Source organism: Microtus pennsylvanicus, chromosome 9 (genome assembly GCF_037038515.1).
Source record: "Microtus pennsylvanicus isolate mMicPen1 chromosome 9, mMicPen1.hap1, whole genome shotgun sequence".
Lineage (NCBI taxonomy): Eukaryota > Metazoa > Chordata > Mammalia > Rodentia > Cricetidae > Microtus > Microtus pennsylvanicus.
The window spans coordinates 68,144,926-68,159,259 of NC_134587.1; the positions used below are offsets into that span (position 1 = coordinate 68,144,926).

General features: G+C 41.1%; 1 protein-coding gene across 1 annotated transcript in view; it reads right to left on the reverse strand.

Annotated features, from left to right (window-relative positions):
• Positions 1–14,334, reverse strand: part of Adam18 (ADAM metallopeptidase domain 18) — a 50,504-nt gene that overhangs the window by 28,044 nt on the left and 8,126 nt on the right. Inside the window, exons 4-7 of the mRNA XM_075984638.1 lie at positions 12,454–12,532; positions 11,921–11,997; positions 8,518–8,686; positions 4,341–4,406 (exon numbers count right to left, since the gene is read on the reverse strand). Coding sequence (XP_075840753.1) covers positions 4,341–4,406; positions 8,518–8,686; positions 11,921–11,997; positions 12,454–12,532 — 391 coding nt within the window. The remainder of the gene's footprint in view (positions 1–4,340; positions 4,407–8,517; positions 8,687–11,920; positions 11,998–12,453; positions 12,533–14,334) is intronic.

Genomic DNA, 14,334 nt, shown 5'->3' on the forward strand with positions numbered 1-14,334 from the left:
TAACTGGACCTCCGCAGCTGGACACAGGGATCCACTGCCTCTCTGCGCCTGCTTGGCAAATGAGGAAAAGCAAATACAAGAAGGAATGGGGGGAGGAACTAAAATTCAGAGTAAGTCCTGAGTCGTGTGTGTGTGTGTGTGTGTGTGTGTGTGTGTGTGTGTGTGTTATATGATATCCTATTTATGGCATCATGAGCGTTACACTAACCCTTATCTGCACTTTGATCAATTGTGAGTTTCTGTGTTTAATACCATCCACTGCACAAAGAAACTTCTCTGATGAGATTTGAACGCTGCAGCCATCTATGGATATAGAGATATGGAAAAGCGATTTGATGCACAGTCCATTCAGCAGAACAGCAACAACAGGTTTGTCTCTGGGGCCTGTGAATGCCCCAAACATGGGTCCTTAGCCAGACTTGTAGTACTAGGGCTGTGTTTTCTCCTGTGGAGCAGGCCTTAAAACCAATGTAATGTGCTGGCTTTGTGGGAGCCTACCCAGTTTGGATGTTCACCTTCCTAGATATGGACGGAGGGGGAGGACCTAGGACTTACCACAGGGCAGGGAACCCTGACTGCTCTTTGGACTGGAGAGGGAGGGGGAAAGGAGTGGAGGGAGGGGGAGAAGGGTGGGAGGAGGGGAAGAGGAGTGGGAGGAGGGGGAGGGAAATGGGAGGCTGGGAGGAGGTGGAAACTTGTTTTTTTTTCCTCATTTTCTCAATAAAAAAAGATTTAAAAATAAAAAAAAATAAAGGACTAGGTTACAGCGTAAAAAAAAAAAAAGAACAAATTTGCTTTGTTAAGATTCTAGAGGTTGGAGTGCCACAAAAGTTCCATCAAGGCATAGTCCCTAATGTGCCCATAGTCACTTCTTTCTATGTTTTGAAATAAGGGAAAGAGATCTCTGATGTTGTTTCTTCTTCTTAAAAGTTGACTAATATTTATCAATTGTGGTGACTCCCCTCCAACTCATTTCACCTTAGTTGTACCCTCAAAGGCTCAATATCCAGCTATAGGTACACTGGAGCTATGACTTCTATACTTTAATTTCAGGAACACAATTTAGTTCATGTTAAAACTATTAGCATTTAACTAAAGTATGGTATTGTCTCTTAGTCATCTGCTGCTTAAAATATTGGCCAGGCTCAGCTTCTTGAGGTTATACTAGTACCCTGACCTCTGTCCTCCCACATGTGCATTCTGAAACCATGCTTGGGGTTCTCGTTGTTGTTATAAGAACGGTGGGATATGTTCCTGGCACCCAGTCGCCGCACGGCTAGCTTTATACCCGAAATAATTACACAGAAACTGTATTCTTTTAAACACTGCCTGGCTCATTAGTTCCAGCCTCTTATTGGCTAGCTCTTACATATTGATCTAACCCATTTCTAATAATCTGTGTAACACCACAAGGTGGCTTACCAGGGAAGATCTTAACCTGCATCTGTCTGGAGTGGGAGAATCATGGCGACTGCCTGACTCGGCTTCTTTCTCCGAGCATTCTGTTCTGTTTACTCTGCCTACCTAATTTTCTGTCCTATCAAAGGGCTAAGGCAGTTTCTTTATTTAACCAATGAAATCAACACAAAACAGAAGACTTCTACATCAATGCCGGGAGTTCTCGTGAATCTCCCATGCAGAAATGAGATCAGTTCATCTATTCTGTGAACTCATTTACAATAGTCTATTGGCTTCTGATAACAGTATCAGCGTTCTAAGTATTTGGTATCCATTCGCTCATTTAGTCATCTCCTAATGAGAGATATGCATTAGCTTCTACCAGCACAAGATTGCCATCGCATCCTTTCTCTCTTACTATCCTGGTATTTTTATTTTAGTGCACATGAAGTAGTGCACATGGAATGCCAACCGGCAAAAATGAAATGATAGATCAAATTAAAATGGGTGATTACTTAAAGTAGTAGGAGAAGACTTCTTTAGATGAAAATTTCTTTTAAGTAAGATGTAAAGATGATAAAAAAAAAGCACCTACTGCAAAGAGCTTTGTATTTATGTTCCAAGAAGTGGGAATTGCTTAAACAATATCAGAACATGAACAACAGATGAGAAATAATCAAAGAACTGAAATGTCCAAGAGAATGTATCTGCAGAAATAAAACCAAGGGCCTAGTCCCAAGCAGCCATTGCATAGAATACTGTTCTCATAGAAGAGAACATGAACAAATGTTAAAGGAATCAGTGTCCAGGGAAAGAGTTGTCATGGCCAAACATATGGTACACTAGCCAGGAGTGGAAGCATAAATGACATTTCTAACAACAGTGGATTCATAAGATGAGAGGTGCTCTTCAAATTCTAGCGGTTCCCTCTTCCCCACCACTGCCATCATACAACCTAACTGTTCGTTCTTGATCGCTCAATGTCAGAACTGTATTTCTCTCTCTAAGTTGAATGTCTGGAGGAAAAACTAAAAGTGGCTATATTTTTTTTCTAGAAGTAAAAGATTCCTAATGCTGTAAAAAAAAAAAACCAATTTGAAAAATAGTGATTGGTTGCTTCTATAACATTCATGCCACTGTTGCACCCCTGGGCATATTTTGCCACCCTGGTCATTATGTAGTTCAGAGAGAACACAGTTTAGCAGTACTAGTGATGACATTTCCCCCTGCATCTTCCATTACCATGAAAGCTAACCAGCAGGAAGCAGCTTTCCAGTCAATACTGACTCTATTGCTCCATGTTCTATACCCAATATGCGTGCTATCTTCAGTAATAAGGTCTCATTGTCAACTTCTGGTGGGCAACCAAGAGTAATGGCAATAGTCTATATTATCTTGGGGTCTTCAGGACATCTCTGACCAACAACTCAAAAGGACATATCTCATACATAGCACTGAGAAATTTATATGACAATCTGTGAATTCTGGGAGGAGCATCATCTCCTATGTGGGGTAATTGTGGAGGCCCAAAACTGTGAGCCTATTTCCACCTTGTCAGAGAGTTGGAGCCTAAACTTCTGTTTCTTCAAGGTTATTGTCAATAGTTCAAATAACAGGGCAGGGAGTTCTGCTCTCTCAAAGTTATTGTCAACAGGTGTGGCTAATATCCAGACCTTATATTTCAGGTATAGAGAAGTAGATCTGTTTCTACATCAAACAAAAGTCTAAGGATCTAACTAAGTTCCGACTCCCTTAAGGAGATAACAATGGATTCCACCCAGGGAGTGGTTTGCCTACAGAATGATTTGGTCTAGGGTATGAGTATTATTTGTTCTAGCAACAGAATGTTTAACTAAGAATGTAGCCTGTAATCCTACAACTTGGTCAGTTCATTCCTTGTATCATGTGAATGTAGTTTTTTTTTAAAATCTTACTCCTACCTTTTGGGTGTGGGGTATTTAAGCAAATGGATATTAAATGTGGGCGATTTCAGTATCCACTGAAATTCTGTCCCGATACTATCCTGTTTCTGTTTTATTATTTTCACTTGTGTCTTCATAATCTTTACTTATTTTTCTAATCCCCAAGCCCCTACCCTGGTAAGTGGTATCTTTGTAGAAACTGGTCTCCAACAGGTAATTTCAGTTAAACCCCTTTAGATGAATGTGCAATTATAAAACAAAACAGCAGCTTCTGTATGGGATTTTAGTTATCTCTCCCATCATGCCCTCCTCTGCCCCACATGCCCATCTCTCTACCCACTTTAACTTCTCTCCACATCACTGAATCCTCAGTCTTAGCTGATTCCACTTCTCATACTGCACACATTCTTCAGCGTCCCCCAGCTACATATGGGGTGAAACACAAGCCTCAGCCTTAGGCTGAGAGTCAGCCACCCTGTTGGGTCCTCCCACAAACCCACACGCCTGGGATGATGGCTATATCCATTCCAGTTACATCAACTCGCCTATCACTCAACAAACAGAGTAGCTTATTTCAGAGACTCCTGATTTTGGCTCCTACAACTGTGAGCATCTGCTAAATTCTTTGCTTCTTATCTTAAAAATCTTTCCTGTGAGCATTGCACAGCTACTGCACCTCCCAGTGTTTCACCATTTCACAGGTTATATTAACATACACTGCATCACGGTGCAATTCTCTTACTGTTCAGCTCTTTTCAAAACTAAATTTTATAAAGCAGACAATATGGAATGAATAACAAACTAAAAGACCTGTGAGCTCAAAGAAAGCAAATCATTTCTGTCTCTAAATTTTTTATTAAAAGGAATGAAGAGAAAAATGGAGAAGAAATGGAGGAGGGTAGGAGAAATGAGGAGGTGAACAGAAAAGAAGAGGAAATAGGAGAGGGAGAGGAAAGGAGGGAAGAGAAGGAAATGTGATAGAAGGGAACAGGAAGGAGGAAAGAAGGAACATTGACTTACCAAAGATTTTCCCACTATCATGTGCAGTTTTAGACTTTGAGGTAATAGTTGTGAATCATTTTTATCCTGGAAAACAACCAAAAATATTAACTGTTAATGTGTACCGAACTTTCTAAAAGCAAAGTTAACATGCAAAGAAGTTAGGGAAGACATATATAAAACTATCATCAAGACCTAAATATAAAAAAAAAACTATTGCAAAACATAACTTTTGCTTCAAAATGTCCTTGACATGAGAGGTTCCCTGTGAGGGTTTCACCTTCAGAAGGAGAACTTTAAGCACCGGTGGTTGCCATGAGCCCCTGATAGGTTAGCCAACACAAGAGTCTGCTTAACCACATATGTGCAACACTGGATGATCTCAGTGGGCTGTGGTTATGAATCTCTTTCTCATTCTCTCTCTCTCTCTCTCTCTCTCTCTCTCTCTCTCTCTCTCTCTCCCTCCCTCCCTCCCTCTCTCGCTCTCTCTCTCCCTCCCTCTCTCTCTCTCTCTCTCTCTCTCTCTCTCTCTCTCCCTCCCTTCCTCCCTCTCTCTCACCCCCCGTGTGTATGTGTGTGTGTGTGTGTAACAACTACAATTAAAAAAGAAGTCATGAATTCAAAGAAACTCACAGAAGAGTCTTCATCACATTCTCCCTGTGTGTATCTTGCATATTTGTTACTGTCACATGACCTTCTGCAGATTAAAACACTTTAAGAGAGGCCTGGTGTGGGAAATCCTTCTGTCTATGTGTTGCTTTTATTGGTTAATGGATAAAGAAACTGCCTTGGCCTGTGATAGGATAGAGTAGAGCTAGGTGGGGAAAACTAAACTGAATGCAGAGAGAAAGAAGGCAGAGTCACAGGTGAGACACCATGTAGCTGTGAGAGGGGAAAGATGCAAGCTGCCAGTTGGAACCTTGCCAGTAGGCCACGAGCCTCATGGTAAAATATAAAATAGTGGAAATGGGTTAAATTAAGATGTAAGAGCTAGCTAGCAATATGCTTAAGTGATTAGCCAAGCAGTGACTTAAATAATATAGTTTTCTGTGTGATTATTTCGGGAGTCTTAGTAGCTGGGAAATGAACAACAGAGGCCAGTTGATCTTTTCTTTTTTCTAGGGGTTGTGCCTTTGATTTATGCCTTGGATTCTAAAACATTTTCAAGTTTCTTTATTGTCAATAATGGTGCAGTCATGGCTGCTTATGGTGTAAGATTTTGTCTATGGGTCATTTTATTGTGTAAGTTCATATTACCTTATAATGATATATAGTACCCATGTATCTACTTATCTTCTTGCTAGTTTTTTTAACAGTTATGAGACATTCATATGTCACTTTCAGAGCAAACATAGTCCTTCCTATGGCAAATCTTACAGTACCATAAATAAATAATATTTCCATTTAATTAGTTCTTTATTAAATCAGCACTTTGCAGTTTGTGTGTACAGCATTTCTACACTCCCCCTGCTGTTTATAGGAGTGTGGTGGATTTTTATATTTCATATAACACTCAATACAGGTGTATTTCCATCATTGGATTTAGGAGTACCACATAATCCACCAAGGAATCCTTTATCATGATGGGTAGAGTGATAAAGGGGAATATCCCTGAGTTTATCAAACTTTAACAAAAGAGCAATTGGTATTGTGTCACTGAGCATCATATTTGATTAGGTTTTCAAGGATAGTATTTATCAGGGGCAAATCCCACTCTATTACAAGGTTGCTGAGTGTCTACATCAAACAAACATTGAATTTTATTATCCTCTTTTACTACACAGTGGATAAAATGTGGTTGAAACAAATGGAGGTAAAACAATTCATTCCATGGAAAGTTTCTTACGTTCAGGAAATAGAAAACTCAAAAGGTTTAGGAAGTCCCCGAAACTGACCAGATTCATTAAATCTCTCACTTCCCAAGATTTATATGTCATAAGGCTAGCTGAGAGACACTCTCAGTCCAGCCTATGTGGGAATGGTATTTCTGAGGAATATTGTTTAATCTTTGCCTTTAAATTCCAACTGTTACCCAAATACTTCAAAGTCATTTACAACTACATATTCCTTCTGCCTATAGAGTATATGCTAAATCTATTTGGAATTAACGGATCTCAGAGAAAACCATTTTAATTCTGACTGCTATGTTTTGGATAACTCAATGTACCTTGTTCCCTGTTTTTCCTTTGTGAGCCTTTCATGGTTCTGACTCATCAATGCCTATGTGTGGGAGAGTAAGACCATTTGGTAGAAGCAGTGAAGCCTTGAAAGCAATGCCCCTCCCCAGTCCCCATGGGGTGGAAGCCACATGCAGGTGGTAAGAGCTGATTGTGCCTTTGTGTGTTCTGAGTCAATAAAGCCAGAGAAGCAATCGTCTCCCTTATGAAACTCTTGTAGAAGATTAATTAAGACAGAAGTTTCTCCCTCCTTTTCACTACTGCGTAGAATGAGACCAGCTGAACCTCTTCTGAATAAATCAGGCCCTCTCTTGGGCAAAGGGCCCCGAGAGTTAGTCCTTCTTCCTCAATGCAGCATGGCTGCAAGTGTGCACTGCTTGGAAGAGGCGCAGACAGCCTGAGCTGCCTAGAAGAGACACCCTCTATTCTGCCGAGCTCCTTGCAGGAGCAGTGCGCTCAGGTTAGTTATTGCTAGCCACTCCTCATGCTGTGGTGCTATTTTAAGGTGGCACAGCTGTCTTTGAGTCATCATTTCCGTTTCTGTAAATAGCCTCCCACCCACAGCCCTGTAGGGAACCCCAATAAAACATCGTTTCACTCAATTGGATCTCATCAGTATCCATACTCGGATCTGTCTTTGTAATCCTATCTGGAGTGCTCATATCTCCCCAGAAACAGTGTCATATGATAGTAAAGTAGGTGGGTCTTCCCACTAATAAAGATCATCCCCCATAGACATGCTTAAATGCTGACTGAAATCTAGACAATCTCTCTCTCTCCCTCCCTCCCTCCCTCCCCCCCTCCCTCCCTCCCTCCCTCCCTCCCTTTCGCTTTCTCTCTTGTCTTTTCAAGACAGGTTTTCACGTGTAGCTTTGGAGCCTGTCTGGCCTCAATCTCTTACCGAGACTCCTTCCCCAGGTGACTGGAGACTGTGTCAACTTGGCAATTAAAGCTAGGCATCAGGAGTAACATTTTGAGAATTTACCCTATCCAGGGAGGCCTCCACCCAGGCACCGAGAGAAAGGGAACTCTGTAATAGCACATGGCCTGGGCTCAGTGCCTACTTTAGGGGGTCCTGTCACACCCGGAAGTCTTTAAACACAGTTTATATCAGGCAGATTACAGTGTTGTAATCTTATAGATAGTTCCATCTGCAGCTAGGTTGTAGGATCCAGCCCCAAGTTACGCTTTCTGAGCAACTAAATGAGTTCACAGGGGCAGAGAAGTACAGATGCAATTGTCATAAAAACAAATAAGACACCCATCCTCTGGACAGCTGACAGCCAAAACCATTCTCCCAAGGCAACATGATAAACGTGTTTCTTCTGATGGGAGGAAAGGGCTTTGCATTGGCAAGCGGCTCTAATAAAGAGGTTTCAAAAGGCACAACACTCCAGCAAATTTAAAATTCTAATTAAGTCAGAAGTGTCTCTCTATTCTCTTTATCTTTCTATATTGGCCTAGAGAAACTGTTCAGTATGTACCCATCTTACAGTCACACTTGAGTGATGAATGAGGCAGAACCCCTCAACTACATTTCTTATTTCTATGTAACTTAGTATTTCCAAGGTCAACTTATTAGTGAACCTCATTTAAGTCATAGTTTAATTGGCTCAAAAGCTTGCTAATATTTCTTTCCACCTCTGGTAACATAGCAATAATTGCCTATTAGAAAATATGTCCAATTAGCATAGAAAGCTACATAAGAAACACTAAAAGCATTTTGAGCAGACTACTGAAGTTAGTGGTATCCTTTCATTGTTCAAAAGATTTTAATAACAAATGTTTCTTTTGAAAAATACCGATGTGAAGATGTTACAGCTAGATCATATAGCAGGAAATGTGAAGTAGGATTCCAGGTGACCTTCCAGGCTATGTGCAACCTGAATGTTTCATGTCAAGGCAGAGAACAAAGCTATGGAATGTACTCTTTATACTCATCAGTCTAGTCTCTCTTCGTGACTGATGAGCAATGGGAGGGATTCCACAGTGTTCCTTACCACCAGAACTCCTATGGTTACCTGTGCATTGAAATGACCTTTATCGAGCTGGTCTGTTTGCCAAATACGACTGTAATTTTTTGCTAACGTTGAATTGCCATTTTTCACTTGATAAACTATGTGCTCAAATCTTGCTGAAGATTCCAGTGGTTCAATTCCATAGGTGATATTTTCAAACTGTAGGAATCCCCTGAATTCAGAAAGACAATCATTACCAAAACCATGTGCAATGCCCCCCAAGCTACCGTCCTAAATGTAAAAAATAAGAAACCACCGTGAAATAAATGGTTTCGTGCATTTTTCCTATTTGTGTTTGCAGGCAGCATTATTTAAAATCATCACGACTGGTCTTAAGTATAGCTCAGGGTAGCCTCAAACCGTGGATCCTCTTGCCCCTGCTACCAAGTGCTGAGACTATGGTATGCATACATCACCCTAGGCAGCACTGCACTCCTTTTAACAGACAGTAGTAGAATCCAAGGTCTACTGAGGCGCAGGAACAGTGGGACAAAATTAAAGTCTACTTCATGTGTTCCTGGGAATAAGAGCCGTCAGAGCAGCACAAGGGAAGTTCTGTTCTGGTGAGAGGAGAGGGGAAGTGTTGTGGGAACAGAGAGAAAATGGAATCAGAAAGGCAACTTAGAGCAAAGTACAAAATCTCAGGCAACTTCAAGTTTGGCTCCTTGGCAGTGGGCAGAGCTGAAGCTAAGACACGGCGAGCACACACGTGCAACAGACTAGCAGGCCCAGTGCAGGAGAAACCCCTCCTCTTTATGAGCTTCAAACCCAACATGAAACAAGGCCTGCCAGGGATGACTTGTTCAGATAACAAATTCACTCCGTCTCTCAGCATCACGGGGGGGGGGGGGGGTGCGGGGTAGGGGGGGGCGTAACCAGGAAGTATCTAGAAGAGGCATTATTGTTGGGGACCACACCACTCTTTGGGTCAGAAAGGGTACAGTTTAGGGCCCCTGAGGATTCCTTGCCACAGTGACTGAGTGAAACACAAATTTAAGAGACAGTCACAGACAGGAGCGATTCTAACACATTGCCAACAGAAATGTACAGATTCGGTGCAATCTCTATTTAAAAACAAAACAAAAAAAATTAAATCTTGGTGGTGAGGGGGAATCCTGAGATTCTTGTGGGAGGACAAAAGACTTCATTCAAGTAATTGTGAGCAAATTCAGAAATCTGAATGTATCCAAACACTGAAGTTCAAGTTACACTACAAAGCTATCTATAGTACCAGAATGGCGTGTTATTGATAGAAGTACAGACCAATAGGGTAGGACCAAGAAGCCAGAAGTAAGCCCGCCCACACATCTACTGCAAACTGATTTCTGACAAACAGGCCAACATCTTAGGTTGGAGGTCTGACCTCCTTATGAACATTGTTAGGAAAACTAGATATTCACAAGTAGAAGAGTAATGTAGATCTTTTAACTTATATAGAATTCAACAAAAATTGATCAGAGAACTTAGAACAAGACCTGAAACTTTAAAAGCACTAGAAGAAAAAAATAAAGGAAACACTTCAAGAATATGTGTTGACAAGGACTTGGAGCATTATCAAGTGAGACAGAATTAAAGTAAAAGTATCTGCACAGCAAAGAATCAACAGAACAATGAATGTCATTTGTCCCACATCAGACAGTTGCCAAAAAAACTCAAAAATTAAGAAGGAAAAGCAGCAACTGAGTCAATAAATGGATAAAAAGAAATAGAAGTCACTTCTCAAAATACGTTCAAGGGACCAGTGAAGACATGAAAAAGTGTTCGGGTTCACTAGCTGTCAGATAAATACAAATCAAAGCTGCAAGGGGGACTGGTGGGTCTGAGTCTGTGACCAGGCATACCTTCGTGGCGAAAGGAAGCACAAACGAACAGTTGCCCAGTTCATTTCAGGCAGAAGCCAAGGGGAGGGAAACGAGACAGACACTTCAAAGACCCACTTCAGGACCTGCTTCCCCCACCTAAGGCCCTCCTCCTCATAGGCCATTCCATCATGAACTCATCATGGATTAATCCTTCAACAAGGTTACCGTCTTTGTGGTCTAATCATCTACTCATTGTGACACCACCTGGGAGCGAGCTTTCAACTCACAATCGTATGAGTTGGCAGAAGCAAACCACAACATACAGAAGGGCACAAGGTCAGGGCGCCTAAAGAAAAGAGCACTTTATGACTGCAGCATTATTTACAGTAGCCAAGGCATGGAAGGAAATGGGATTAGCCTATGTGTCTCCAACAGATGACTGCACAATGAAAATATGAGATCTATACAGAACTGAGTATTATCTGGTCATAAAATAGCATGCCCTCTGCAGGAAATGGATGGAATTAGGTGATATCACATCAAAGCCAACAATGGGGGATGCAGAAAGTTAAGTATAAATTTCTGTTTCAATGTGAGCTGGAAAACAATTTTTTAGGGTGACTGAAACTAGTAGAGAGTCTGCAAGAGAAAGGAATGTATGAGCAAGAGAGCTGGAGGTTAGAAACAAACCACAGTGCAGAGCTGTATGGAAATGTCGCCAGCAGATCGATTGAGACATACAGCTAATATGTGCTCATATATTTATAATCAAAACCGTGTGTTAAGAAAAGCAATGTCCTAGAAACTGATGAGAAGTCCACAGGGAACTTTCTCGTGGCTATAAGGTAAAACTAAAGGAAAATAGGATGCAGCGCAAGCATCCCAAAAGGCACTAACAGGGAAAGGTGGCTGTGCACATCCTTGCTCTGTTCTCAAGTCATCTTCCCTGGATAAACTTTTCATGTTTCCCACAGTAACGAAGAAATCGCTTATTGCTGTCCTTGTCCACTGAGGGGTCTTCTTTGTCAGCTGCCTCAGCCACGGCACGAAACTGACACAGTAATGAATGGGCCTATGAGACTGAATGATCAACTAAGGGCATTTTCCATAGTGAGATAATCACATAAAAAGAGAAGCGCTAGCCTTTAGAGCAGTGGTTCTCAGCCTCCCGATTGCTTCGACCCTTTGAGACAGTTCTTCATGTTGTGGTGACCCCCAACCATAAAATTATCGTGTTGCTACTTCATAACACTAATTTTGCTAGTGTTATGAATCATAATGTAAATATTTTGGGGAATAGAGGGTTGCCAAAGGGGTTGCAACCCATAGGCGAGAAGTACTGAGTTAAAGCGTTTTAAAGTCCTCATTTCTCAAACCATCCCTTCCTGCCCAGCATCCCAGAAACACCTCCACTCAGGTGGCCTCAGCTGAGTTAGTGTGAGTGACAGCTGAGGTCCATGTGTTAGCACAGATAAAAGGTCATTGGTAAAGAAACTTTCAGAGTCCCGCTGGTGGCTCCTCTTGATTTGTATCTGCTCGTCACGGCTTCGCTTTAAAGTGCATCCTTCTGTCTTTTACGTAATCGTTCTCGAGGAGGCTATTACCTGAGGCCAGAGCAGATGTTGAGGGTCACGGTGGAATCTGGAAATTCATCAACATACCCTCGGTAATGGCAATGCGTCTGCAAAACGGATCACACGGGTGAAGACACAAATTCTTTTTATAACAAAAAAAAAACTGTGTTGTCAAATATTTTAGAAGGCTCGTGATAGCAAAAGATTTGATAATATTAAATCATGAATTGTGTAGAATTTTTAGTGTAAACTCTCAGGAAGTAAGATTTGGGGCCCTCTCTTTACTTGTGGGTTTTCTCCATTTTTCTATCTTTTTCCCAGGATATTTCTATGTGTAGAAGTCATCCGTATAACAGTCCCAAGGAGTTAAACATTTGAATTGGTGTCAACATGGGTCTTGGGAAGTAGCACCATGATAGAGTTTTCCTAGGATGTGTAACGGCCCGGGTTCAGTCCTAGCAACCAAAAACAATGTCTGAAAGGGAGATGTGGTCTAATTATACTGTACATCCTTTTCAGCAACAACACATAATATAACAAATATTAAGACATCTAATTCTTACCATAATGTGTGAAAAGTCAGTATACAACGATCCATTTTCATCATATGTATAAACCAAAAAATCCTGGGATAAGAATGAGCTAGAAGGAAACCAACAGATAGGATTTCAGTCATCATTTAAAATGCATAAACACAATAATAAAATAATGTTTAGTGCAATTTGGATTTATATAATAGCATGATTTTATAACAGTAATTTTAGTGTGGTATCATTGTTGATACTATTTTTTAAAAAACCGATATATGGGCAGAGCCAGGAGAATTCAACCCTGGGACAGCACTGTCAGGTATTTCTGTGTATGTCTTCATTGAACAAACACTCACTGGTATGTATATCACCTGACAGTCCCATGTCTGGGACTTGGAATACAGTCCTAACAAGACAATCAGAGTCACATGTGGTTATATGACAGAGAACAAGGCCTGGTTATTGTGGAGTGATTACACAGAGGATATGGTCAGACAGCACTTGAGAATAGATGACCAGACACAAAGGACAGGCCAATGGGACCTTCAAGACAAACTGGGACAAAATGAAAGGGTCTTGAGCCAGACATAGCTGTGCATGTACAAAGAGTAGTAATGAGTACTGGGTCGGGCCTAGAGTGTGGAGTGACAGAGTGAGATCAAGTCACAGAGGGATGGGGTATATGTAGATAGCAGCCAATCAACGTTCTAAGAGAGTCACATGCAAGGCTATGTTGAGAACAATCTGCATGGCAAATACACAGAAGCCAAAGCTAGTTAGAAGACTAGTATGGCCACCGAGGTCATCCTGATGGAGTCTGGAATGGTGATGGAAATCACGGTAGAAGCCCACATAGACCTGAAAAACCCACTGAACCTTGGGCAAGGCAAATGTAAGAGAGATGCTAAGGATATATTTTATTTCTTTCTTGTCTTTTTCTTCTTTTCCTTTTCTTTCTTTTTTTTTTAATTGGAAAAGTGGAAGAGATGACTTGCCATTTACTAAGATGCTCATGAGTAATGCAGATTTGGGAAAAGCATCCGGGGTCCACTTTTAGCAGGTTAGTAACATGACTTGGAGCAAACATTTGACTATGAAAAAGAAATAGTGACTGAGCACAGCTTTCGTTGCAATGGAGTAATGTATGGATATAAACTACAAGCAACCAATAGTCAGAGAATACACTTACAGCCACAAGATTGAACTGAAACACTAGCTGACCGAATACACATTGGACACGAGCTTCATTTTGTGTCCCCAGCTTGGAAAGGTGAAGACGAATCTGCAAAGGGCTGATGCAGAGAGAATAACAAGATTAGGAATACAAGTAAGAGTCAAACCAGGGCCAGGGTTTGATGACATTCTGGAGTCCAATGGAGTCCATTTATGGAAAGGGCATTGGCCAGTTGTGCCAAATGTCCTCAAATGGTAGAGAATAAATGACTAAGTGAAGACTAAAACACATAATATTTTTAAGAACCCTGAAGGGCAGTGATAATCTTATCAAAATTTCTGATCCCGTTTTAATGGAATACATTGTAGAAGGAAAGGTCCCTGTAAAGTTGGCAGACACCATGGATGAAGACAACTTTTTCAGCCACAAAGCACAAAGGAAGACAAGTGACTCATCTTTGTTGTCCCTGCGGCTGCAAAGAGGCCACCTGATTCCTCTCGTAAGAAAGGCTGAGAAGATGCAAGGATGACATAAAAAAGACTGATTGGTGCTTTGAACTGTGGGTGGGAACAGAGATGGATGAAAATTTCAAGCTAACTGTTTTTTAAGGACAGAAGCATCACTGCAAAGCACTGAGAAGCTGTATCTGACACAGGAGATTTTTTAATATACAAAACATACTAAGGAAGACTGTTTTAAGTCATATAAGTAATTAGTGCACCATAAAATTGGCCCTACCT